The sequence below is a fragment of the Pleurodeles waltl genome, chromosome 11, assembly GCF_031143425.1.
Source record: "Pleurodeles waltl isolate 20211129_DDA chromosome 11, aPleWal1.hap1.20221129, whole genome shotgun sequence".
NCBI classification, from domain to species: domain Eukaryota; kingdom Metazoa; phylum Chordata; class Amphibia; order Caudata; family Salamandridae; genus Pleurodeles; species Pleurodeles waltl.
In genome coordinates, this window is record NC_090450.1 from 20,021,835 (window position 1) to 20,047,838 (window position 26,004).

At 41.7% G+C, this 26,004-nt stretch overlaps 1 protein-coding gene across 9 annotated transcripts in view; it reads left to right on the forward strand.

The window, feature by feature from the left end:
- The window catches only part of LRCH3 (leucine rich repeats and calponin homology domain containing 3), a 311,841-nt gene that overhangs the window by 276,726 nt on the left and 9,111 nt on the right, over positions 1-26,004 (forward strand). For all 9 annotated transcript variants that reach the window (XR_011199321.1, XR_011199322.1, XM_069212842.1 and 6 more), the window contains one exon: positions 1,062-1,139. Coding sequence is in view for 7 of the 9 variants with exons in the window: in XM_069212842.1 (XP_069068943.1) it covers positions 1,062-1,139 (78 nt within the window). In the remaining 2 variants the exon portion in view is untranslated. The remainder of the gene's footprint in view (positions 1-1,061; positions 1,140-26,004) is intronic.

Below are 26,004 nucleotides of genomic sequence, written 5' to 3' on the forward strand. Positions count from 1 at the left end.
TGTGACACAAAAAAAAATATAGTAACCTATAAACCAGGCTACCCAGGCCAGTTCTGTTAACTTGCTGTGAAAAAAATGAATACTGACATTAAATACGGAATGTCACTGGAAAACTAGGTGAAATTAAAAAAACAACAAAGTAAATAAAGGCAAAGCATTCAGAACAACATAACCATATATGTTGCACCTATGCCAAGTTGAAACTTGACACTGCCTTTTAAGAGCTCCAAATTGTTGCACTTTCTTTGATTCCTCTGCTCACTACATTTCCGTCCTCGTGCACCTTCAGTGTGGTGGACTAGTGAAATAAAAGTTGTAGATTCTCCACTTACTAGGAGAAAATTGAGAACCTATTTGTTTAGGTTTAAATGCACCTGGAAAGAGTGGTTGCTGGGCTTCACGGTGAATGATTTCACAGTAGAGCGTGAATCCCCAGCCGATTTTTAGCAGTGCAGTGCCAGGCAAAGTGAACTGTTTCAAGTGAGGATGGTTGCTAATCCTCCTGCATTTATGGTCATTTGGGAAATTAAGAACCCGTTTGCATGTGTAGGTCTGTGTATTTATACGTATATGTGTGTATACTTATGTGTGTGTCATGTACGCAGTACCTGAGTATTTGTAAAGTGCTAAATTGTTTTTTCTATTTGCTTGAAACACAATTTATCATTTTGGGTGACCTTATAGTAAAGATTCTGCCTATGTCTGTAAAGTACTAGACATGACCACGTAAAATGCATTTAAGGATTACTGTACCAGGGGACACAGTAAGTGAGGCAGTTGCAAGAGAAAGGTTTGTTGGTAGTACACACCAGTCCTGGGGTAGATAGTGCCCATTACTTGCTTTTCTAGTTGATGTGACGTCCCAAGCTTCATCGAGCACCGCATCATAATAGGATAATTTATTTAGTGTATTCTCTTCAGTTTGACTTGTCCTGTGTGCCTCATCAGAGAACTCCACCCTCCCACCACTACTGTAATTTCCAGGTCATGTTGCAGTTCTAGAATTAATCTGTTTTCCTGTTAATGACCTGCATCACGTAGATGTCTTTTCCCCCTAACAGCCTAAACTTACGATGGCAAAATGCAGGCGAAATGTGGAGAACTTCCTGGAAGCTTGCCGGAAAATCGGTGTACCTCAGGTAACCACTGTAGCATGCTGTCATCCAACAATGTGAAGTAACAAATGCCCCTCTGATTTTCACAGGGTGGGCAGTATTTAATAATCACACGTTTAAAGTGCTGCGTTATGTCTGTTATGATGTACCACCACAAGTGAATAATTCTGTTTTTTTTCCAGTTAATCTTATTCTTTCAACTCTTGTGTAGGCAGCACAATAGGTTTATGGCCACGAATATTAGGTACCCGGTACTAACAATGCGTCTGTGCCTAGCACACTTGTGTGAAGTTCATTCAAAAGTAAAAATACTTCTGTTTTCTTGTGCTGAAGGGAACGATTGTTAAGAGTGACTGAAAAAGCTCCGACCTTATCCAACCATACCACAAGTAACCTAGAAACTCCTCCTGTGCCTCAGAAGGTACTTCCCAACACCACCAAATGTTTAAAGTTGAAATTCTGGCTCACCACTCAGTTTATTCTGCACCTCAAAATACTCTTAAAGGTCCTGTTAACCATGGGCCACCTCCTCCTTCATCATTTTGGCAGAATTGGACTCCTTTCTGTGTCTCAACAGTTGCACTCCAAGTCTGTAAGCTTGAGTGAAAGAATTTGCCTGGAGGAGGACATGAATTGAAGTGTCCTGGATTTATCTTCTGCTATTTCAACACAGTCCATCAAGAGACTCTCCATTGGATGACCTTAAGTGTTAATGCAGTTGTGGGCAAGATATCCACAATTATTAGTCTCTTTTTGAGAGCAACTGGTAGAGAGTGCTTACTCTGTGATTTGAGTTCCCAATCTAAAACGTCATTGGTGAGTATTGTTAGAATGAATTATCAATGTTCAGCTCCAGCTATAGTCAGTAGTGTGGGAAAGAAATGTAAATTTGGGGGAAAACTGTCCCAAAATATGAACTAAGCCAAAATCTAGGTTTGGTAATAATCGCTGCTGGAGAAATATGCTCCCATACCTTGCATCTCCTTGTTCTTTTTGACAAAGAGGTAAGACTAATTTTTCAGCAAACAAGTTACAGTAATTGCTGCCACAGTATTCTACATCCTGAAGCTTCTCTCCATCCAAGATGACTGTGTGTGCGCCTTGCCTCCATTCCTTGAATTTCTGCCAGATCACAATGAAGCACGAAGCCATTCTTGGAGAGGGATGTTGGGTTCCGATCACATTTTTGGCATTTCCAAGGATCTTTATGGTACCACTTTCACATCTCTGACTAAAAAGGCAACACTCCTGGCACAAGTATGGCCTTGGAGTACCACCTTATAGCTACCTATTTGGCCAAAGAGATGGATATCTGTAGGATCACAAACCAGTTTTGCAAACAAGTGCATGAAGACCATCAAACTATCATGACTGATACCAAAACAGCTAGGTTAACTATATGTGTGCAGATAGAAATATGTTTTTCTTTTGTGGTTAGTATAAGGAACTGTATGCTGATGTCTGGGTTTCTCTAGTTAAAATCAGTACCAATACCAGACATCAACCATGTACCCAGAATTCAACTAGAGACCAGGTATACCTTTTACAGCAAGGAGGAGAGGGTTTGCTCAACCTGAAAGACGGAGTGTTTAAAAAAAAAAAAAAAAAAAAAAACTGTGGCACGGACGTCGAAGCTAGCCTGATGCCCATCACTTCAGATGCATCTCATTTAGTAGATGGGTGACGGCCAGTATTCATTTTAGACTTACACTAGAATTTATCAAAGATGGTCTTGCAGCTACTCCATAAGAGGAATAAATAAAATATCTTTGTATTCTTGAGCAGTAGCTCCTAAACGTACCTACTTTAAACAGCCAAGGAATCTGCCAGGATAAGATAGGTCAGTCTTTTACTATCTGCTCTAATATGAGCTGTTTTCTGAGGAAAATTATCTGCTAAATCATTACAGAAAGATTGCGAGAAAGGATTAAGTTCATAGAAAATTTTGAAAAGCAGTTTGTTCCCTGCCACTGAAATTCTGGTTGAATGATGACTTTTTGCACTTACTCACATCTTGATAGGATGGAAGATGTTTTTGTAATTCGCTGTCACATCGGCATCGTAGGCAAATCTTTGGAGATGCTTGGCTCTTCTGACTTCAGACGTTTGAAGCAGATTGTTAAACCAAGGGACTAGTTAGGGTCAGTTTTTAAAACATCTCGCCTTGCTGTTGGCCAATTCTCTAATGGCTGCAGTCAGTACTTAATTTGTAAAATAAATGCCTTTGTCCGATTTGTTTCCCAGAAGCCTGTGGCTCATGCCGCCGAGTCTCTGGGTTGCCAAATTCCAAGGCTGTCTAGTCTTGATTCAACCTCATGCCACCTTCATCCACTGCCACAAACTCTTTGCCCCTTTATCTCACTCTTGCAGGTTATTTTTTCATTCTAGATTTCCTTCTTTGTCGCTATCTTCCTCTCTTTATCTTCATCTTTCTTTCTCCATATTGTGCCTTTCTTGTTCTCTATCAAAATCTGATGGAGAGAAATAAGTCCAGGTCCAAAGAAATGAGAACCTGTCGGCCCCACCTACAACCACTGCCTCAAATTAAGTACTGGCTGCAGTCAGTATACTGCGATCTGATTAATATTAGACTGTCGTGACATTGAAATAATGCAAAGTCGAGTAAGTGGCCATTTCCGTTTGGTGTTATATTTGCTTTCCGGTCTCTAGCAGAGAACGCTTCAAGAAGGAGCTGTTGATTTTCCAAAAAGATGTATATTGAACGTAATCATAAAATGGTTATACAAACTGTAAGTCAAACTATAGGTAGTGGGAATATATGCTTTAGTAGCAATGGTTACAACTGGAATGTAGCCTGTCTCAGTCAGTGTAGGGCACTGCACAGATAATTCTAACGCGCATGTATGAATAATGCTCACAGATGGGCCATGCGATTATCCTCGGGGTTTATCAAGATGAAAATTTAAGTCCCCTACAATAATAATGTGTTCTTGCCAAGAAATGATAGCTGTTATTGTTTCTTTAAAGTTCTGAAGGAAATATTTGGCAGGACCAAGAACATAAAGAAGAGTAAGGGAGAGAGATTGATAAGCAAAAGCAGTAATTGTGGGAGGAAGAGATTCAGATTGTTAGTGTCAGTGAGGGGGAGATTTAATTATATTCCCTGTAATAACAAAATAGCAATAATGCCACCATCCATATCCCGAGAATGATGAACTACCTGTGAAGCCCAAATATTATGTACCTCAAAAACTAAGGGAATTGCCTATGCTGTAAATCATTGCGAATCCCTTCCCCGAGCACAACTTCCACCCTTTTCTTGAAGGGATATTGTTCTACTTTAATTCAAGGACTCGCAATGAATTATTTTGCTTTTTAAAAGTTTATTTAAAAGGATTCCAAGAGCCTCCCTGTCAACTGGGAAGAATTCCACAGACATTCATTTTGGATAGAATACCCAAACTGGACAAATATTTTATATGTAAGTAACTTTCTATTCTTCATTGTGGTTCAGTTAGCACCATATCCCTTGAAGCAAAGGAGGTAGCTGGAAGGAAGTTCTGCTCTTCGGATAGATTTAACCTTACGGGATCTCCGCCTCCACAGCCTGTGTTTCGTTCCCAGGATTTAAAGCTACAGTGAATTCCTGACAGGAAAAATAAATATTACAAATTGATGTGAATGTTATCCATGCATGTAGGACCACCGCGCCTGTTCTTTTTATGATTTTCTGCTACAAACCTGTATCTTTCAATTGAAACTAGAAACATCTACTATTCACAGCATTATCAGCTTCGCGAAATCTTTTAGTCTGCCGACTCATGCTGTTACCCTTCTGGGCAAGAAGGCCCAAATGCAATTCCATTTTGCCTCGTCCACTTGTTAAACCACATTAAAGAGATGGTGAGTGTGAATGAGTTGAAGATTCCAAGCAGGAGATCTGGTGTAGAAGTTGAGTAATTTATTTTGTTACTCATGGGATCCCATTAAATGGGGGTGGCCATTGGTCGATTTCCATTGATGGCTATGTTGCATTGCTTATGACAGCTTGTTAACTGATTAATTGAAGATTTTCTTTACTTAGTTTTTTTACTTAAACACTAAACTCTCAGGGGTGTGAACAACAGGTTTGATTCTCCAGAAGAGAGCATGCATTCTCTTTAGTGTAACATGTTTCTTGGGTTGGTATGATTCCATAACTGCCTTGCTTTGCTGTGCATGGATGTACTAGCATGACTGACCTTTGTTTCTGTCTGTTTTCTTTTCCTGCACACGCTCGGACAGGAGAATCTTTGTTGTGCTACTGACATTCTCCATTTAAACCTCATCAGCATTAAACGGACTGTTGAAACCCTTCTTTCTTTTGGGGCCGAGGCTGATGTGTATACCCTTTCTACGCAGTTTCTGGGCTTTGTGGTTTTCTACTGCACTGTTCTGCTTGCACTTTCAGTCTTCTACCACTGGATATTTTCTTTCTTGCCAAAGAAAGTTGGGTAACTGGTAAGGGCTCATTTTCAACAGCAAAGGCTGCTTCCAGCATTGATAGTGTTGTCTTTTTATCTAAAGTATTTTGTACTGGTATATTTTTGGTTTACCAAAAGAAATCCTTGCCTGCGGAGTGTAAGCCATGGATCACACTATTGACAATCTTCTGTCCTTCTTTGTCTGCATTGGAAAGTTGAGGTGACCAAGCCAGAAATGGTCTGTTGCCTACAAGCACAAAGCTGCTGATGACAGTGGGCACTCTTGAGCATGTGTTCAAAGAGCCAGCCCTGCCCTCCTATATGCAAACAACTGTGGATGCAGCCAAATCCTAGATGCACCAAAGGGAAGTGATTTCTGAACTCTTCTCCATTCGCCACATTGGTTGCAATGTCCTCCCTAACAAGGAAAACCTTCATCATGGTTTGATGACACCTCCCTACCATTGTCTTTTGGAAGCACTACCTGCAATGTCCTGCTCTGTGGTTGACCCTTTGCTCTTAGCATGGACATATTGGTGGGTTGTATGTTGCCTGTATTGACATCTTCAAGCTTGTGAGTTGTCATTTGTCTACCCTGTATCATATACATATATATTTTTACATTACCCTTACATAACCATTGTTAGTGGTGTATCTGGTGTTATAGGTTTCGTAAAGGTCATCACTTCATTATCATTACGTTTTGCTGTGATCAAGTAATGTTTCTTCACTTGTCACTCCCATCTTTTTTATTCTTTGGTTTCTCTTGTCATCACATGCACTGTAAGTGCCGGGTCTCTGCACTGCATTCCCTGTGACTCATGCCTGTTGTCTGACCACAATTACAGCTAATGATGCCCTTCTTACAGATGCTGACTTCTGTTCGCCGGCTCTCCACTCATGGCAGGGCACCATTCTTTTTTCACTGCTTCTGTTTGAACAGCCGTATAGGAAGAGACTTTTCTATTCTCTTCAGCGTTCACTCATTGGTTCACTCATTGGTTCACTTATTAGCTTGGCGAGATCCCACATTACAAATTAAAAGCCATTTAAAGATTCAACATCCAAGTGGGTTATATAACAAGTTTTTATGTTTACTCTGCTTTCTAATTCAAGGGCACTCAATAGAAGTATAGTGGTTTTTGTGCATCTTTCATATACTGTGTCACCAGTGTAGATTGCTTCCCTCATATTTCACTCTATCCCTATATTCTCCCAGTTTCCTGTTTTTTTTGTTAGTTCACCTGGTGTCTTAGTTAATGTTGAGACTTGGTAGACAAGTGCCCTTGGACAGTTGGTTGATTGAGATGGTTGAAAAGAAGTCAGATCAGTTGAAAGATCCACAGGTTATTTGGTGCCACAGACCCAATTTGTTCTGTCATTCTTAGGGCTAGTACAATTGCTTTAGAGCAGTGGTTCCCTAATTCATCATTAATAAAACCCATGGACCCCCACTGAATCTTTATTGGAATCCGTGGACACCCCCACTAAGTCACTACTGAAAGCTGTGGACCTATTCTGTTAATATCATTTAATTTTTTTAGCAGTCGCGGACCCCCTGAGGAGGCTTCGCAGACCCCCAGTGGTCACCGGACCACATGTTGGGTACCACTGCTTTAGAGATTATAAAGTTATACTACAAAACTGTGAGCGTGTTAAAAGCACTTGCTAAAAACAAATTGACCATTGAGACATGACTCATTATTCCAATAGTGTTCCATCTCTTGGTCAAAGCACCTTCCAAACCCTGCAGATAGTAAAAGATCCCCTTTATTGAAAATAACTTTATATTGAGTTTTGACTCCAGGATACAAAAGTAGCAGTTTAAGTCCTTTCCGCATGCGCCCTCCCCACGGAATTCCTTGCAGTGGTTGATGCGGATTTGAGAATGGGGGCTTCGCACAAGTGTATCCCCACCGAATGTGGCTGATCCAGCACGTATATGCTTTGAGAGCACTGTTAACTGTATTTTCTTAACATGCTTAAGTTCTCTGGTCCCATTACGGCCTTATGTGGTTGAAAAGCTGCTCCAGACATTTCAGCGGTGCCAAGGGTTCCAGTAGAAGTAGCACCAGCAGAATAAGGGGGTTTAATATGAAAGCGGTTGTCTCTTCTGATCATATGTTGGGAGAGGAGATGTAGCTTTGCAGTTTCCTTCCACAAGAACAGACTTTTTATGAGGTGTTGGCTTTATGTCTTCTCATTACCTCAAGCTATGGATGAGAGAAGAAACACTGGTGAGATCTCATTCTTCAATTCAAAGTCGGGGTGTACTGTGACTGCAGATCCATCCTTGCTTGGGTGCAGAGCTCTCGCCATTTCTGTGTTGCTAAGCAGGAAAAAGCCCCCATACTTTTGTTGTGGTTTACTATTTTTGTGATCTCAAAAGTTTTTGTTGCCTGCACTTTGTACAGCGAGCATAGGAGTAACCCTCTGTTGTGCTATTGGCTCTTAATGATCACTTTAGCAATGTTTGGTAACCCTTTAAATGTTTCAGAAAAAGTCACACTAAAGTTATTTGTGCTTGGTGTCACCAGTCTTTGAGCATGTCTTACTGATAATAAGAGTGTTTTCTACCTCAGCCTTATCCTCCCATCTAATGAGAATGAAGCTTGTGCTGCTAATCAGTGTAAAGATCCCTCGCAGAAAGATAGCCTTCTTTCTGGTCCTTTTAACTGGATTATCGAAAAGATGTATGAATTCTTTCCTTGGGCCACTATTCATACTTATGCAGAAATGACACCCAAAGGTTTAAAACCAGCACTTATAAACTCTCACCCGAATATTCAAAACTGTAAACCCCCCCCCTTTCAGAAATTCACAATAACCAATCGATAAAATCGACCTTTTTATTTCCTCCCTAACTAAAGCTATAAGGAATTTAAGAGCTAGAAACTCAAAAGCCCTTTCAGCTAATACAGAAGGCGAGCAAACATCTCCCCCGGTTTCTCCATCAGATAGTTTGAGTTACTAGAAGCTCTCTCGCTACTTATAAGTAGCTCTCCTCGGTGCAACAACCCTACTCCATTAGCTTTTGCTTGGTTGAACTTAACATATGTAAACCAAAATTGGAAAGCATGTATTCAAGACGAAAATGTGCATTTTCAGATCTCACAAGCTGATGTTTGGATATAACATGGTTGAAGTTCCAGACACATTTAAAGCTGACATTTAAGTGAGAAATTATTCTGTGTTTGAGAGACCTGTTACTAATATTCCCTTGGTGCCAGGGGCATTTCAGCCTTAGCTGTTTTGTATTACCCATGTAAAGTTTTTTTTTTTTTACTTTACTGCTGTCAACCCTACCTAATGAATTGAGGTGATTACTGTGAGTAATCTTATATATGGTGGCCACAGGTGTCGTCTTGTAGACACAATTACAGCACTAATAACTTTAGACGCTCAGGGTGGTTTTCATTTAACATAGGTAGCTCTTATTACAGAAAAGGTTGCTAACCACCTGCCCCAGACAAACAACTTGGTGAACTTCTCAACACAACGTTACATCTGTTTGTTTATTTGTTTATTTATTTATTAACAAGAGATTGGGCAGATGTAACCATTATCCTTTGAGGGATTCTGTTACTGGTGATCTGGTGAGTGGCAGCATTCACTTTTGTTCATACCAAAGGGGGAATCATGTCTTCCGTAGTTGCTTGTAAAATAAAAGCTGCGGCCAATTCCGCTTCTCAGTCTAGCAGCATATGTGTAGCCAAATAATTCCATCTGACCTCCCCTCACGAGTTATTAGGACCCGATTGTAGTGTCTTTCGTAGAGCCTTAATTTATAAAGAGTCCATTGTAGAAAGTTTCTTGTTCTGGTAACTGTTCTTTGGGTACTCAGTTCTGTAGCGTCTGCATCTGCCTCTTCCTCCTCATTTTCAAATGGCCTGTAATCAGTGCTTAATTTGTAAATAAAAAGGTGCCGGTGCCCAAAGCTCTCCTCTTAAACGTGCGGTTGCTGCAATTAAATGTGGGAACACAGAATACTGAGGCGGCGTAATCCTGAAGCCATCTGGGGCATCTTCAATCCATTTACAGCCACTCCCTGCCACTTCAGGTCACTTTTGCAGCTTCCTGCTTTTCCCCTTTCTGACACTTTTTAGTTTTCCTGTCCTCCGTCTTTCCCAAATGTGTCTTTTGCTCGCAGTAAATGCTTGAGGCAGAAGAATAAGCCCCGGCCCTCAAAGATAAGGGCCGGTGCCCCGCACCGGAAACAACAAGCACAAATTAAGCACTGCTTGTAATCTGGGACTCACCAAGCATTGGCGGAGAACACTAACAGGCTCAAGGAGTGGGGGGGTTTCTAACCATGTCAAAGTGGATATTGTTTTATTGGCACTGAAGAGCTCAGCTAGCTTTCTTTGCCTTCATCTTTCCCTGTTGTGATTTTGCCAGATTTTCCTTTTAGAGGAAATGTCTACAGCTTACCCCAGGTGTGTTCTCACCTTCATGTTCAGACTTTTCCGCTCTCCATCGGGGCTTTATTGTAGAGTCTGATTCTGAAGTAGCGGTCCTTACTCCATTGCAACTTAACTTTGTACCTTTACACTCAGATGTTAAATGTCCCATGGCAGCTTTAATGATTTGACTACTCCATTTCATGTCCCTCGGTAGCCGTTTACTTTCAGTACTGGAAATGTGTGTATTTGAAGCTCCTCTTGCACAATTCTCGTATATAGCATGCTAAGGACAGAGTAACTTCTCTCCTGTTAATGTAAATCGGTACCTACAGCTGTGATGCTGGAAGTATTTTAGAGTAACATAGTGCCTTCTGCTTTTACCTGCACCTGTGGTGGCTGACAGTGCCAGATATGTTTTGTCACACCTGTGCTCCAAGAACTGTGGAACCCCAGTCAGTGACTCTGCACAGCTTTCTCAATGTTTTGTAGAATTCTTTGGAGCGAGGCCACCAAAGAAGGCAGATCTTGAACACAAATTGGCTAAACTTAATTTGTTTTGTTGGAGTGTGTGGTGCATGCAGTGAAAAGTAATGAAAATGCTGTGCAGGTGTGTACTTTAAAACTGAAAAGCACAATTCTGAAAGTATGTTCACAGCTGGGTCCGGCAGTAATAATAATGGTCATTTTTGATTTACTAACGTATTGTATTCCTTTTTATTTACAAAGAATTACTGAACATCAGCAGTTGACTATATGAGATGCACGCTTTTAACAGCACTTTCTCGCACAGCGGATGCGGGACATTTGCCATTGCTTTAACATCTTGTTTGTATGCAAAGTTCATTCCAAGGTGGAGAGTGCATTCTGAAGGATTTTATTTAATGTAAACTAACCCCTTCTTTGTTAGTAATCCTGGAAGGCTGTGGAGGATACAAAACACACTACTCCAATCCCCTGAACCATCAGAATAGGTTTCCAGCCTTCATAATGACACCACAGAGCATACTTTTTTTGCAATCTCAGGATCCCTTATTCCCAATTAACTAAAGGGCATCCCTTAGCATGTTTTGAAAATAAATAATTAAGTACATTTTTCTTCATCCATATATCAGCAATAGATTCTTTGGTCATCAGTTTTGTAATTAAACGATATTATAGTGGGCTGGTAAATAGATTCATATCCTGCCAAAGTTAAGTCTCTATTTTCTTAATACTTTAAATACTTGTTTGTGTTTAGATTGTGCTGGGAAGATGGTCTAATGGGTAGGTTATATTTTTTTTTATAGATACTCATTTTATGTAAGGATGTATATATGCCTTTAGCTCTGCTGCTGAAGACTGGCACCTACACTGCTTTCTATGAGTATATTAGATTCCAAATTATCTTTTTAACGTGCAGGTTTATAATTGATGCATACTTTTTGACTATTTTCCTTTCAATAAATATATTGAATGAAGCAAAAATGGGACTTATGGAATGAAGCATAAATGGGACTTCATAGCTGGCACCACTGCTAGGTTAGGTTGGCAAACCAAATCTTTTATAGTATATACGTGTGAGAACACCAGAGGATTGTTTAGGATATCAAGAACTGCTTCATTAGGGGGTAGTGGAGTGGTTAGCAATGTTATAAAACACAGTCAGTAGCCAAAATCAGGTATTATGTGATATACTGCTGAGCCTGCCCGGCTTATTGTATGTTTGAGAATTAAGGAATACGGAAATATTGCTTTTGGGTGGTCATGGTCTATAGGACATCCTTGAAAGATGACCATATTTCAGCCATCTGTTGACTTCAGTGATGCATACGGTTGTATCCAATGGCATACGAATGTTAATACTAAAAGTTATTTTGTGTTTATAAGAACGGTGTATTGAAGCAATCAGTTTAGCCTGGATTTTTTGATCTTTTGTTTGATTTCCTTCAGTTTGGCCTTTATGATTTTGTTTCTCGTCCTCTTTACCTTCATGGCGTGGTAACAATCAAAATCTGCCATCTTGGCATTTTTCATTAAAACTCTTTGTAACATTTAAAATTCATATATATGACCTGTGGTCACGGTCAGCAGAGGTTTTCTCTCGATTGGTGGCTGCTTAAAACTGAAAGCAGGGGTGTTGTTATCTCTTTATACAGGTGCCTCCATTTAAATCTACTAAGCGTGCGTGGGAATGTCTTTTCCAAGTTCTTTGTTCAACGATAGAGTATATTGTGAATTAATCAACTTGGCTTCCGAACAGACTGGTATATTTCTCTTGGGTAAGAGAGCAGGACTGTTTAGCTCATAATGTAGATCTCATAACAGTGGTCCACATATGGAAGCAAGGAAGGACACATTCTCTTTTATTGTCTTTGGAAGCTAGTTCATCTCAGAAAAGGACGTGAGAAAATGGTTAATCAGAGCTCTAAATCACATGGGATAATACTGTTAGCAGGCTGCTTCACAAAAGGCGATTGTATCAAAGCTGTTTACCTGCCAGAATAGAGTCTAGGAAAGCATTTATGTAGATCGCCAAATACAAAATGCAAAGCTTGAAGTTCGGTCTTGAGACAAAATAATTGGGAAAATGCCTTTAATTCATTGTTTCTAAACATTGGTGATTTACTTTTCCTTCCCCTTGTGCAGATAATGGACAACAAATTCAGGACCCTCAGTCCAAAATGATTATTATAGCATCAGTGAGGGCCAAGCAGTTCGGTTTTCAAATTTAATCAATGTTGTTAGAATTCTTCTCAATCTTTGAAAGTCAAAATGTGCTTTTCCAAAAGAGGTAGGTTTCCTCAAAACCCTGCTTCTCTTAATTGTGTATTTGTGTCTTCTGAAGTTCTCGAAGCATGCCCTTTTATACATTCTGACATGTTAAGAGACTTAAATATATCTTGAATAGGGTTTTCCTTCGATTTAGATGGAAGAGTTATTATTTTTACTGTATAGGCATGGGTTTACAGGGTGAATTCTTAGAGATCAGACTGAACCACTGAGTGCCAAACAATCTTGCCCGGGAATTACAGACAAATTAGTGTTCAAAACGCAAGTCATTTTCTTAAGGAGATAATGAGAATGCTTTATGGTTTAAATGTTGATTAAAAACTACCATAAAACAATATTCCATAACGAGAAAACGGTATTTTAGTTATCTTGGTGGTAGAAATAAGTATCCACTGAATCCAACAAAGAACATTTGAGATATGCTTATAGTAGCAATGTGCCTTGAAACTGAACACTTCGTCCCACAAAATCTGTCTGGATGAAGAAACAGGGAAGAAAACTAATTAGAATCATAAACAAGAAATGTGCTCAGAAGTAACTGTAGTTAAACTCCAACATGTATTTATTATTCAAGTCCACTTAGTAAGCAATGCTCTTCCCAGGTAGGATATATATGCTGACCAAACCACCTCAGGGCCACCTAATTACAAAAAGCCCGTTCATCACAGGCCTTCCTCTCTGAATTAGAGAACACAAAAAATGTTACATCCTCAAACGATCGTGAAACATTAAAAAAAAAAAAGTTCAGATCTTGTTTAACATTATACAGTTCTAGTCTGCGTTGGAGGTTCATATGTCTGAGATCAGAGAAGATGCCAAACTTGTTCCATACAGTGAGAAATCTCATTCCGCAGGTGCCTTGGTCAACAGTTCTCACTTGCTTGTGTCAACTTGCTTCAGCTGTGTAACCCTGTGTACTCCATAGCCTGAGGACTTCCTGGTTAAAATGTGGCAACTTTTCAATGTCATCACTTTAGCATCCATATCCCTTTTGTGTTCACCTTAAGAAGTAGACACTACACCTCCGTGGTCATGCCTCTGTCTGGAGGAAGTGCGGGCACTGTATAATCCCTAGTCTAGCGGCTGTAGCCTCAGTCTCCAACATCTCAACTTTAGCCTCAAGGTTGAAGCACTGGGGCATTCCTCATGTTACCGAACGCTGCATTTCACACCTATATTTTCATCTAACTTGTCCAGCGCAAATAGGTGGCTGTCATAGTCCCAAAGTTATACTTATTTTCCATCATCCACCCCCTTATAATGTTATTCATCCTTCAAGAGAGGACATATTGCCTTCTATGTGCCTCATAGCGTTCTGCAAATCACATAATGCAGCCATAATATTTGATTCTTTAGTATTGGATCTTTCATAGATTCGCATGCTTGAATCTTTTCTAGTCACCGAGCTGGGAATCTGATTGTAAATTCAAAAAGCAGTACTATATTAAACATAGCCTGCAGAGGCAGCAACCACGCAATCCTGTCACTGTTGACTACCGGCCACTGTCAAGCAGAAGCAGGAATCTCTCAGTAATTGGCATACATAAGACTGGATAGTTTATTAAATGTGTAAGTGAAGTGAATATGCATGCCAAATAAAAGGGTGACAGTAATAGGCACTGGTGTATTGCTCAAAGAAAAACTATGAAAATGAGATGAGAGGAGTAAGTGATTGAGTATGTTTCTGTTAAATTTGAAATCTGACATCTCATTGTACTTCTATTTATGAAACTGTACCTTAAAGAATTCAAGGAAAAACTTGTTTCTGTAATTCCACCATTGCACGTCAGAGTAAATCGTATGATTGTAGAGTGAATAGAGCTGTTTTTGGAGCATAAATATTAGTGTGGTGCTTTAACTTTTTCACATATGTATAGAATATATTGTTAAAGTACACCCTAATAAGTCAACCCTTTCTAGGTGCTTGTGTTACTATATATACTGCATGGAGTTATAGCATTCAGGCTTTCTGTACAAAAATGTCAGTGACTATTTGTGTGGAGCCAGAAGCTGGGTTCACTGAGTTTGGGATCTGCCATTTTCACACTGATGTCCACTGATGGGGCTAAAGACGTTCCTTGTGTTAATGAGCCTTTTAAGATTTTTTGAAAGAAATAGGGTTGTCTTGTAGACCCATCTGAGTTTTTCTCCAGTTGTATGTAGTGTTTCACATCAACATAATGTCCTTCCTCCTCTTTTATCTTCAGCGGTAAAGCAATACATTCCCTGCATGTAATGTGGCCTTTAAATTCTTCATTTGTTGTACAACATGGGGTACCCTTACAAGGAAGTAGTCCTTAGTGGTTCTGAATCAATGGATAAAGTTGTATCGAAGTTGGATTCTCTCATCCTTCTGTTCTTTCTATTAAAAGTCATCAGTGGTTTTAGGTGGGTTAGGGCCTATTCCACTAGTAGGAACGCTGCCCCGTGAGCACTCTTGGGCACTGTGCCTTTAGTGGAGATCTGCATTGCATCTCTGGTGGGCATTTAACACCTTCTTTGGCAATTAGTGTACTGAACTGTTACTTAGCTAATGCCCCCAGTGGCCTGAAGGGCGTATTCCTATGTATTCCAGTCTTTATTATAGCCTTCTATTAGTCTGTTCTTCTCGAGGGTCAGTTGACAACATAGAAATGTATATATGGGTCCAAATGTTAAGGAAGAATAATGTACCTGTAAGAATGGCTCACCATTTAGGTTTGCGTGTAATCCTCTCATCCTCCCCTTATATTAACATATTAATCTAGCTCTGATTCTATGACAACTACAAGATCAAATAGCTCTGGGAAGGCCCTACATAGGCCTAGTATGCTCCATTTCTCAAATAATAAACAAATATCCATCATTACTGTACTTCTGATTTAAAGATTTTTATTAAGCAAAATGATATAGCAGCAGTGTTTTAAATATTCAGTTAACACCTTTTGGTGTCCAGTTGGGTATAAACCTTTTTGTATGGCGGCAAGGATTGTTTTTCACATACTTTCTACATGGCATTTTCCTTTACTGCTCCTTTGTTACTGTTCATGTTGACTCTTTCTGACCGCTAGGGCAAGCAACAGCGAAAAATGATGAGCAATGTTTATAGTATACTTTTTGGCCAAAAGAACTGCAGAAATATTTTGATCAATTGGTCATAAAATATTGTTTAAGAGGCACAGGAATAGGGGTGAAGTGAGGGAGACATTTTCCAGGCTGGGGTGAGCATGAGGAGGAAATCTTCCAGATGTCCATCTCTCTCATTCTGAATTAAGGCCACCATGGACATCAAAGTGCTGTGGTTCGGATCTTGTCTTTAGCTCTGGCCTTGCTGAGACCCAGTCCTCCCCTCCTTTTTCTGGGTTTTAAGTTAATCAATCTTGCAAGGTCACGGGGAGGACACCATTAGGTTGATACTACGTTTTCAACTGCAGAACTAGGGGGATGAGATATGCCTTAGTCTTGTTTTACTGGACTGCAAAATGATCCTTATTAGAACCGTAGAAAAGCCCATGATTAAAGCCTCATCATCTTCGATTGCACATCAAATCCTAATCCAGTCAGTGACAAGCTCTTTCTGTACTCTACTCTCGAGGCTGGTCCATTACCTAGTCTTCTCCATGTTTTGCATCTCCACCCAGTGCCAAAAGCCTGTTAATTTAGCAGTGAGTAGTCTGTACACGTTCCTGCTCTTCACCTTACCCACAACTGACACATTAAGTGCTTACCATACGAATCGCAGAGGAGACTCCACACTTCACAAGTCCTACCTCAACTGGCACATGGAGCACAGAAAAAATGAGTAGTGTCTTCACCCTCCACACCGGGGCACAAAAAGAGCCAGTTCTCCATTCCTACCATGACACTGGGGCATTACAGCTCAGAAATGGAGCCGGTTGTGGTTCAAGGTATCATCTTCTTGCATTTCAGTTTCTGTGTATGGAAACTTTCAAAGTTTTCTTGATTAGTAACTTTGTGAATGAGTCCAATCTGGCAAACTATATGTAGCATCTTAGTCATTTGGTGTCTAGAAAGCGTGCATCTCATAAGCGGTCAACTGCCTCATCAGGTGTGTCTAGAACGTGGATCTTCTACAAGCCATGGAACTTATCATGTTGTATAGTTTGCACTTGGCTGTATATTACAGTTTCCAAAGCACTTGAGACCTGAATGCCTCACCATTGCTCTGGCGCTTTAAAATAAAATGTACTTGGTTCTCAGTCTGGGGAAGGCACGTATTTGTGAAATGCCAATTTGTTCCCCTCTAGCGAAGCCTTGCCTTGCTGTGACGATCTCTGGTGTGCCTGAGTGAGCTGTAAAAAGTTGTTTGGGCCTTGGGGCCAGAGCTGGAGAGCGTTCAGTCAACTGTCCTTAGTATTTTGTGTTCTACAGATTTGTAAATAAATGCCCTAAACGGTTAAAGATGAAACACTGTGTCCTCTATGCTTGCAGTTGTGTGTTTTATTTCCTGTATGATCATGTGTTAAAATTTGGAAGTGATGCCAGAGGGCATTCCGAAATGGTGACATGGAATAATGTTCTTCCTGCTAAATTCAAGCCTGTGAGGATTCAGAGTTGGAAAACCTACCTGCTCGTTGGAGAGGGCCAAAGGTAGGTGAAACATACAGCTTTTGCACTTGAGGAAGCTGTGACGTTTGTACATTAATCCTTAGGGGAAATCTGTCTTATATAGAAAAATGTAACTCTGCAAAAAACACTTGTTTTGCAGAGAAGCAGGCATTATTTGCGTCGCTTATGCAGAATTTTGTCACTTTTTTTAGTTCAGCTTTTGAAATAGATTTATTTTTTGTTGCAAACCTTGGTATTTATTTTGACGCAAAAAGTTGTGCAATAAAATTCTCCAAATTACGTGCCAGTAACTCACCGCAAACTCTCCGCCCCTCGCTACTGATCATATTCTCCAGTCTCTGTCTACAACAGTCTTTCATAGGATAGTTTAGCAGCTCTAGCCATATCCTTGTGTTGGAGTTCATACATGCTATTCGTACATTGTCCCTAGTTGTCCCTGAGGTCCCCCCAACCATTATTAGCCAAAGAACTGGCAATTTTTTTTTTTTTATCTGTAATGATGTCAGAGTAGATGAAGTTACTAAGCTTGGCCTCCCAGCTACTATCTAGTATGGGGTAGTATTTTTTTTTTCCTCTCCTCTACCCTGAAATCTCACATTCTGCTGTCAACATCTTTTTATCCTTCCTGTTTGTTGGCTTCAGGGGCTCTGCATCGTAATACCATCATGTGTCCCAAATTACTACCTATGCACCATCATGCACTTAAAACGTATCCGCTCTTGCATTGATGAGTCACAACCTTTCCTTTCATCATAATCCTTTCACAGTGTTTTCATTCCTCGCTTTTAATCAAAATTCCATTTGCCGCTCCATATAACATAGATGTCACATAGCTTGTGTTTCCCAGTTTCTTTAATTGATTGTAAAAGATGTATCTGATAGAGACTTCAATTTGCAGATTCCTTACCTTAGAATTTCCTCCATGTGTCAGATTGGATCTGGAGATTTTTTCTTCGAGCAATACCCTTGGGCGTCGGTAGTTGACGTTGTTTGCATCGTAGTCCCCGTGATGACATCAGGAGTAGTACATAGACACCGCCTCAGTGCAGTGACGTCAGTTCTTTTCTTTCTGCACCACGTGCTGATTCAGAGAGATACCCTGGTCTCTTTTTGACCGAGTTCAACCATTTTGTCGAGTTTTTGGTAAGTTTTTGGTGCGTCGAGGTGTCTCCGAAGACTGGTTTCAAGCTGTGCGAGGACTGTCACCGCATGATGTCGGTGACGGATCCGCATCGGTTCTGTTTGTGTAGTTTGGAGCATGACCACGACCCAAAGTTGTGCTCAGAGTGCTGGGCCATGCACCCGAAGGCCTTGAGGGAGCGGTCCCTCAAGCTCATGGCCGCCCGGCGCTAGACTCCGCGTAGGTCCTGGTCTCACTCGAGGAGAAGGTCTCAAGGCTGTTATCTGAGCCACCACCATTCTTCTTCCTCCAAGTCTTCGGGCACAGGTAAGAAGAAGTAGTCGTCGAAGCGGTCCTGTCGCCCTTCGACTTTACCCCGTTGCTCGGCTGATGTGACAAGGGAGGAGCGTCGACGCTCGAGGCCTCCATCTTCAGAGCCTGCTTCAGGGTCCTCTCCACGATTCCCTGAATTTCCGGCACCAGACCGACCGCTGCCAAATTAAAGGAGTTTAATGAGGCTATGCGCCTCATTTTTGGGTGGACCGATCCTGATACGGCACCTACAGGCCCAAGGGATTCTGTCGAGGGGCCTTTGGGTTCTGCGCCGGCAGCTTTGGCTCCGGCCACCGAGGTCCCCTCTGGATCTACACTGACCCCGGTCGTACCAGTGAGACCTTCCCCAGCGCCGGTTCGATTGTCGATGCTCCTGACTTTGGTGGTGCCCACCATCGACCCGATCCTTATCCCTCACAATTCAGAGTTGGAACGACATCAGTCGCCTCTGTCTTTGATGGAGCCTACTCACCCCAGGTCAGATTTGGACCCTAGTCCTTATGGGTCCGAATTCGGGGAAGGATTGGAGGGGTCCCTGAATACCAGGATGACCCATCTTTGGACTGGGCACAGGAATTGGGCGAGGCCAGGGGACTGGACACTTCTCCAGACGCTGGCATGCTATCTCCTCCTACTGAGTACTTGGTCCAAACCCAACACAGGGGCTCCTGTGAATAGGACTATCACACGCGCCATCGGCCCACCCCAACGACCCTAAATTCCTGTATCAATACCCTATGCCTGAGTCTCTTGTCATCCAGGCTTCCTCTTCCTCAGGCGCATTCCCTTCCGCACCCCCTGATAGGGAATCAAAAAGGCTGGAACAATTTCAGAAGAAGATGTTTTCTTCCTCCAGTCTCGTGCTGCGGTCTGTGAACACTGCATTCCTTTCGGCCGATGTACCCACTTTATGTGGGATAGGGTAGCTCGTGCAAGTTCTGCCGCAGAAACCGGAGGAGGCCTGTGCTATCGACTCACAAGCTGTTAACTATGGGAGCGATGCGGCGAAGTGCACGATCCGATGTGTGCTGGACATGACCGACTCTCTGGGCCAATCGGTTGCTACGACATAGGTCTTGAGACACCATACCTGGTTGCGTACTTCTGGTTTTTCGGGGGAAGTCCAACAGTCTGTTATGGACATGCTCTTAGATGGCTCCCGTCTCTTTGGAGACAAGGCGGACTCGGCCTTGTAGAGATTCAAGGACTCCTGGGCTACTGCTCGGTCCCTTGGCGTTTCCGCTGCCCCTCGTCCCCAACAGTCTGCCTTTCACCCCTTTTGTGGCCACAGAAGGGGCTCCCTGTCTCATCCCCCACCCAGCCATGGTACCACCCATGCTGTTCAGCCGCTGTGTGACTGGGGACGCGGACTCCCATGTGGGACAGGGAATGAGAGATCTGCCAAGTCCAGCCCTACCCCTGCTGCAGCCTCCAAACCCTCCTAGTCCGTCCCATCACTCCAATCCAGTTGGTGGGAGGATTCACCATCACCTGCTCCACTGGGAGTCCATCACTGTGGACAGGTGGGTTTTGCAGATAGTTCAAATGGGCTATTCACTCCCCTTCGAATCGGCCCCACCAGCCATGCCGCCATCAATCAGCCAACTTCCGGAGGATCATTTGGCACTGCTCTGCTAGGAAGTAGCAGCATCCTTTGCCAACGGAGCCATAGAGAAGGTCCCTGTGCCAGAAGTAGGTCGTATTTGTTATTCCCGCTACTTTCTGGTGCTGAAAAAGGACAAGGGTTCGCGTCCTATCCTAGACCTTCGGGACCTCAACTACTTCCTCAAGAAGGAGAAATTCAAAATGCTCACCCTAGCTCAGGTCCTGTCTTGTATAGACCCAGGAGACTGGATGGTAGCGTTGGACTTGCAGAATGCTTGTTTCCACATTCCCGTCCTGCTTGTTGACAGACGTTACCTGCGATTCGTGGTAGGTCATGAGCACAATCAGTTTACCATGCTCCTCTTCAGCCTTACCAGCGCCCCTCTGGTGTTCACGAAAGTAATGGAGGTGGTTGCAGCTCATCTCTGCAGGTTAGGAGTCTCTTTCCCTACCTCGACGACTGGCTGTTGAAGGTGGACTCGCCCCAGAAAGTCGTCTCCCACCTTCAGACTACAGCGAGCCTCCTGCACAAGCTGGGGTTCACTATCAATGTGCTGAAGTCACACCTGACTCCCTCTCAGATGCTCCCTTTCATCGGAACTGTTCTGGACACAGGTGAATCTCTCTAACATCGTCCAGATCTCTTAGGGGACTGCAAAAGACCTGCAGTGGTGGCTTTGGAATCTGCATTGGGTCCACAGCAGCTCCCTCTCCCTTCCCCAGCCAGATCTATCCACAGTGACAGATGCGTCGCTTCTCGGTTGGGGCGGAGAGGCAGAGATCCGACTGGATCCGGAGAATTTTTTCTTTGTGCAATACACTTGCACGTCGGTTGATTCCGTTGTCGTCGTCACCGTGCTGACGTCGGGAATAGTACATAGACGATGCCTCAGCGCAGCGACGTCAGTTTCTTTTAACGACTTTCCACGCCAAAGCACAGAACCGCTATGATTGGCGCACCAGAGCTAAGGTCATGAAGGGGTAATCCCTATCTCTATCCCTCGAAATCAGTTCGCAAGCCGGGACGATAAGTGGGTCGGTAAGGAATCTGCAACTAGAATATGTCTCTACCACATATTTTGTTGTCGCTAATACAGCTGCGTTTATATTTGTACAGCATGTCAGGAAGGACAGCGGTGAGCCTTCTTCAGGGCAAATTCATTTTGAACCAGACAACAAGAATTAGCACAACTTGGAGGACTTCATAACCACTTTTATTCTAATTTCTATAATGTAAAAAGTCCCTTCAAATATATCAACAGTTCAGCATGTGAAGGGTAGTGTTTTGCATAAGTAATTCAGCCTTCCTTCTAAAGTAGCACAACAAACTGGGTATTTGACTGGGTCTGTGAAGGCCAACATTGGATTTTTAGGGTGTATCTTCGTCTTAATATAATGACATCATAACCATCAACTCGGGTTTACATCTTTATCATGCTGATATTCTCCTTTTAACCATGCTCAGGGTGTTAATTGATCTTTTAATACTCCCTTATTACCAATTAATTAAACACACAAACTGGACATGATTATGAGGCCACATGCTTTTAAACCCCATGTGCTCTCTGTAGAGCTAAACTTGGAGAACATCTTGAAAGTTTTCACAGCCAAGCTTTCTTCCATACAGGCACTACATTTTGTGTAGGTCATAAAACCTTTACTGTTTGTTCTGCTCCAGAATCCTGTACCAGTAGACATTTACTACTGTGCACCATGTTTTGGTGTCTCCATACCACATTGGGAACCTCTTCTTTGTGAAAGTATGTCCATTCACGTTGCAAAATGGTAGGAATCCATTTAGCTGTCCTTAAATCTAAGAAGTTGGCATTGTGCATGGCCTCACAAAGTTAATACCCAAAAGTGGAGGTACATGTCAGAACTAAACCATGAATAATAAAAATGTTAAAAGACACATACATTAATATCTCAGCTTTTTTTTACTAATGCACTATCTTGTGTATATCCAGCAGGACATCTTATTGTAATTATAGAGTCACACTAGTAAGTATGTAGTAGCATGGGAAATTGCTTTTCTTGTTCACGACAAGTGTTGCCTTAGTAGTGACCCAAGACATAGGACGGGTTTATATATCTAGTGATAAGGACCTCAAAAGCCACCCTTCACATCCTTAATAATCTTGTGGTCTGCTTGGGTTGAGACTGCACTGTCCATCTCCTTTTAATAGTTTTGAGTAACATGTTACTGTACTATGTCACTTGATATCCTCGGTCTGTTCCTTTAAGGGGCATAGATACTTATTTCCAGTTCGGCTGACACCCCATGAACCCCTTTATGGCGAGCTGGCCACCCATAACAGAAAGTCCAATCAGTCCAGAATACCACAAAGAAGTCTTCACACCAACCTTGTCTTACGAGAAGTCCTGCAACTTGTACTGAATTATTCACTATTGATCTGTAGTTTGCATAGGACTATACTTTGGGGTAGATGTTTTGTTATTTAGGCTTTAGAGTCTCTCATTTGACCTGCAAGTAGAGGTAGTCTAGTATTCTGATAGACTTTTACATTTTTTGTACCTCCAAACTGAGGCCAACATCGTGCTCTAAGCAATGGAACCTTTACTGTTCCAGCCTCTTCTTCCCTAGAAGAAACTCATTTATGTTACTTATTTTGCACAATTGTACTCTGAAGAGTAATTTAATATTGATGAACCTGTTCCATTACATCCCTAGGAAACTTCCTCCACAGTTCTGAGCAACACAGGAATTCCTGACCTTGATATCTTGGAGTACTTCACTTCTCACCTTGATTGATCAATTAAGGGTCAGCATCAGTAAGGACTAAAAGAGTTCAATGAAAGTGGGAAATGCATCACGCACATCCTCTTTATGCCACACCGCTTGCCCTTATCACACAACTTAAATATTTACAAACTACACTCACTCTTATGTACAGATAACATCCATACACATGTTACAAAGAAACATAACACACAAATCGGACATACAGCAAAATCCTACATCTACACAATATGTTCTTTGTTCCTTTGTTCCTTTTACTCTTACGTCATGCTTAGTTGGCACTCTCCGTCAAGACTGAAGCGAGACATTGCCACTGACATTACTTCTGATTGGTATTTCAAATTTCTTTGGTAGCATACCTTAAGTATTTCAACTCCTCATAGCCTCCTTCACAATATTCTACTGGTTTTTATCCCTTCTTTTAATCAAAATATGTATTGATTTTTTTTTTATCATTCATCAGATACTCTGAATACTTTAAATGCTCTCCTCTGACCTGCCTTCCAGGGCGATCTTTCCTCCTGACCACCCATCTATGCTTTCCCACCTTGGTGGAGTGTTGAGTGGTACAGTACTTTCTGAATGTCTTAACAGGTTGCCAAATCATCCCTTTGGCCTTGGTCAAATTGTATTTTTTCTATAACTCGCCTGTTCGCCTTATCTACCAGTCTGCACAATTGTTGGAACAGTATGCAACATACTGTTTATTCAAGAAGGAACAAAGTGAATTCCACTCTATATTTTTTTTTTTTTACCATTTTGAGTTCACCTGTCTCTGGATCACACCCTTAAAGAAACCCAGCTACATCAGTAGTGGCATTGCAGGCAAACCCTGTTTGCACCCACCTTAACTAATGAATCACCAAAACTAAAATACAACTGTCCATTATTATTACTCAAAGAGGGAGTCTAGTCATACGTATGTCTCATGTTATTTCTAAAATTGTTCTATATGTTGATGTACTGAAGAGTCCCATCCTGGTGATGAGAAATACTGGATTAATGTTAATGTGTGAAAGGCACCAACACTGGAGAGCTACAATTACAGGGAGGTAACCTCTGTCTTAATCTCCATTTCTTTTGTATGTGTACCATTTTACACCATCTGCCACAGCGTTCACCTTCTGTAGTTGGCCTCACCCACACGTTTTGACCTCACAGTAGGAGACCCCTTATGTGCCAAAGAAAACACGGATTCTTGCCCAAGTGGCATCTCTCGGTATCATTCCCCCAACAAAGAGTGACAGATGATGTCAAGTGTGCTAGATATGAGTGCAAATCTGCCTCTTGGTAGGCAGAGGACCGATTAAGCGCTGTAAACATTGTTTATGCCATTCAGTGAACGTCAACGTGTTCGTGATGTTCAGACCGAGAAATGCCCATCAGTAGAAGTTCTGGGTTTTTGTGGTCTTTGAGGCTTATACACAATCTGGCATCTCGCTTTAATGTAGTTAACTTGGGAGCGAGCCTTCTGGGGATCTAACATGTTGCTTGTACTAAGCAGCATCAACTACTGTTGATATCACAATAACATTTAATAAAGATAAAGCAATGCCACAGTGTCGCCAGTACTCACTGTGCGTTTCTAAAACATCAATAATATTGCTAATACTTGCACCAGAAAAGTCAGAATTGGGACATTCTCTCGACTTAGTTGAAGAGAGTTCATCCAACCAAGATGGAGAATGCTACAAACTATTCTGGGTGAAGATGTGGCAACGCTTTAATGCTGGTGGTTTCACAGTCCGGAAAGAAACCTTCACAGGTATGCATATATTCAAAGTGAGCCACTGTTTTTCCTTGATGATCTCTTCCGGGAAGCTTTCTACTTAATGCGTTTACCACCAGGTGGCTCAACAATTTGATAGAGGGTTGTTGAAATGTTTCCTTCCACAGGTGGCTCAACAATTTGATAGAGGGCTGTTGAAAGGTTTCTTTCCATATTGATGTCAAAGGAGCAAGTTACTTTTGCAAAGGATAGATGGCTGCTTTTCTAAAAGCATTTAGACATCTAACCTCCTCCTGTGGCTCTAGTCTTTGTAGAGTAAGTAATTCCTTCATGGAGCACGACTGAGCTAGAAAGGCACCCTGTAGAGCTGGGTTGATGCATATTTGTTGACATCCGGCCAGAAGGGAGCTTTTTCCTGCACTGTTCTTCTGTGAGTGAGAAGAAAGCTTCACTTTCTAGTTGTCTAAATGTGGATTACATGTAGACACAGATCCTGGGAGCGTGAAAAGAGAATCTAAGATGTCGGAATTTTTCTAATACACAGCATTTAAATACCTGTAAAATAACAGGGCAAATACTTGACACTACATCAACAGTGAAGAACTCATAAATGAAGCACTTTGTTTGCATTTCTAAAGTGTGGTAAAAGCAAAGATTTTAATAGGATGAAAACAGTTTAACACACTTAATGATGTATAATTGGTAGGAATGTGCTGAAGCCCAATTTCACGCATTACCATTTGTGCGCTATATAGTTTTAGCAGTAAAACTGAATGTATGCGAATTTTGTAGCCATTTCAATTAAAAATGTGCAGTCAGTAAATGGTGGTGCACTACCACACCATGATTGAATAATATATTTGTGACCCTGTACTCCAAAGTAAATCACCAGCACTATTGCACCCTACCACTCTCCTGCTGAATGGGTGAGATTGGTACACTTCTTTTTTGTGAGACACCTGGATTTCTCACAATCCCTGTGACTTCAGTGCTATAACATTGATGCCTCCACCTTCACTGTGAAAAGTGTTCCAGCACCTCTGAAATACAGTGCTTTTAATATGTTGTGCTAGATTCATGGTTAAACACAGGACTTTGGGGGTCATTACGACCTCGGCGGTCTTCCGCAGGAGACAGAATACCGCCATTGCCGGCGGTATTCCTGGCTCCCTATTA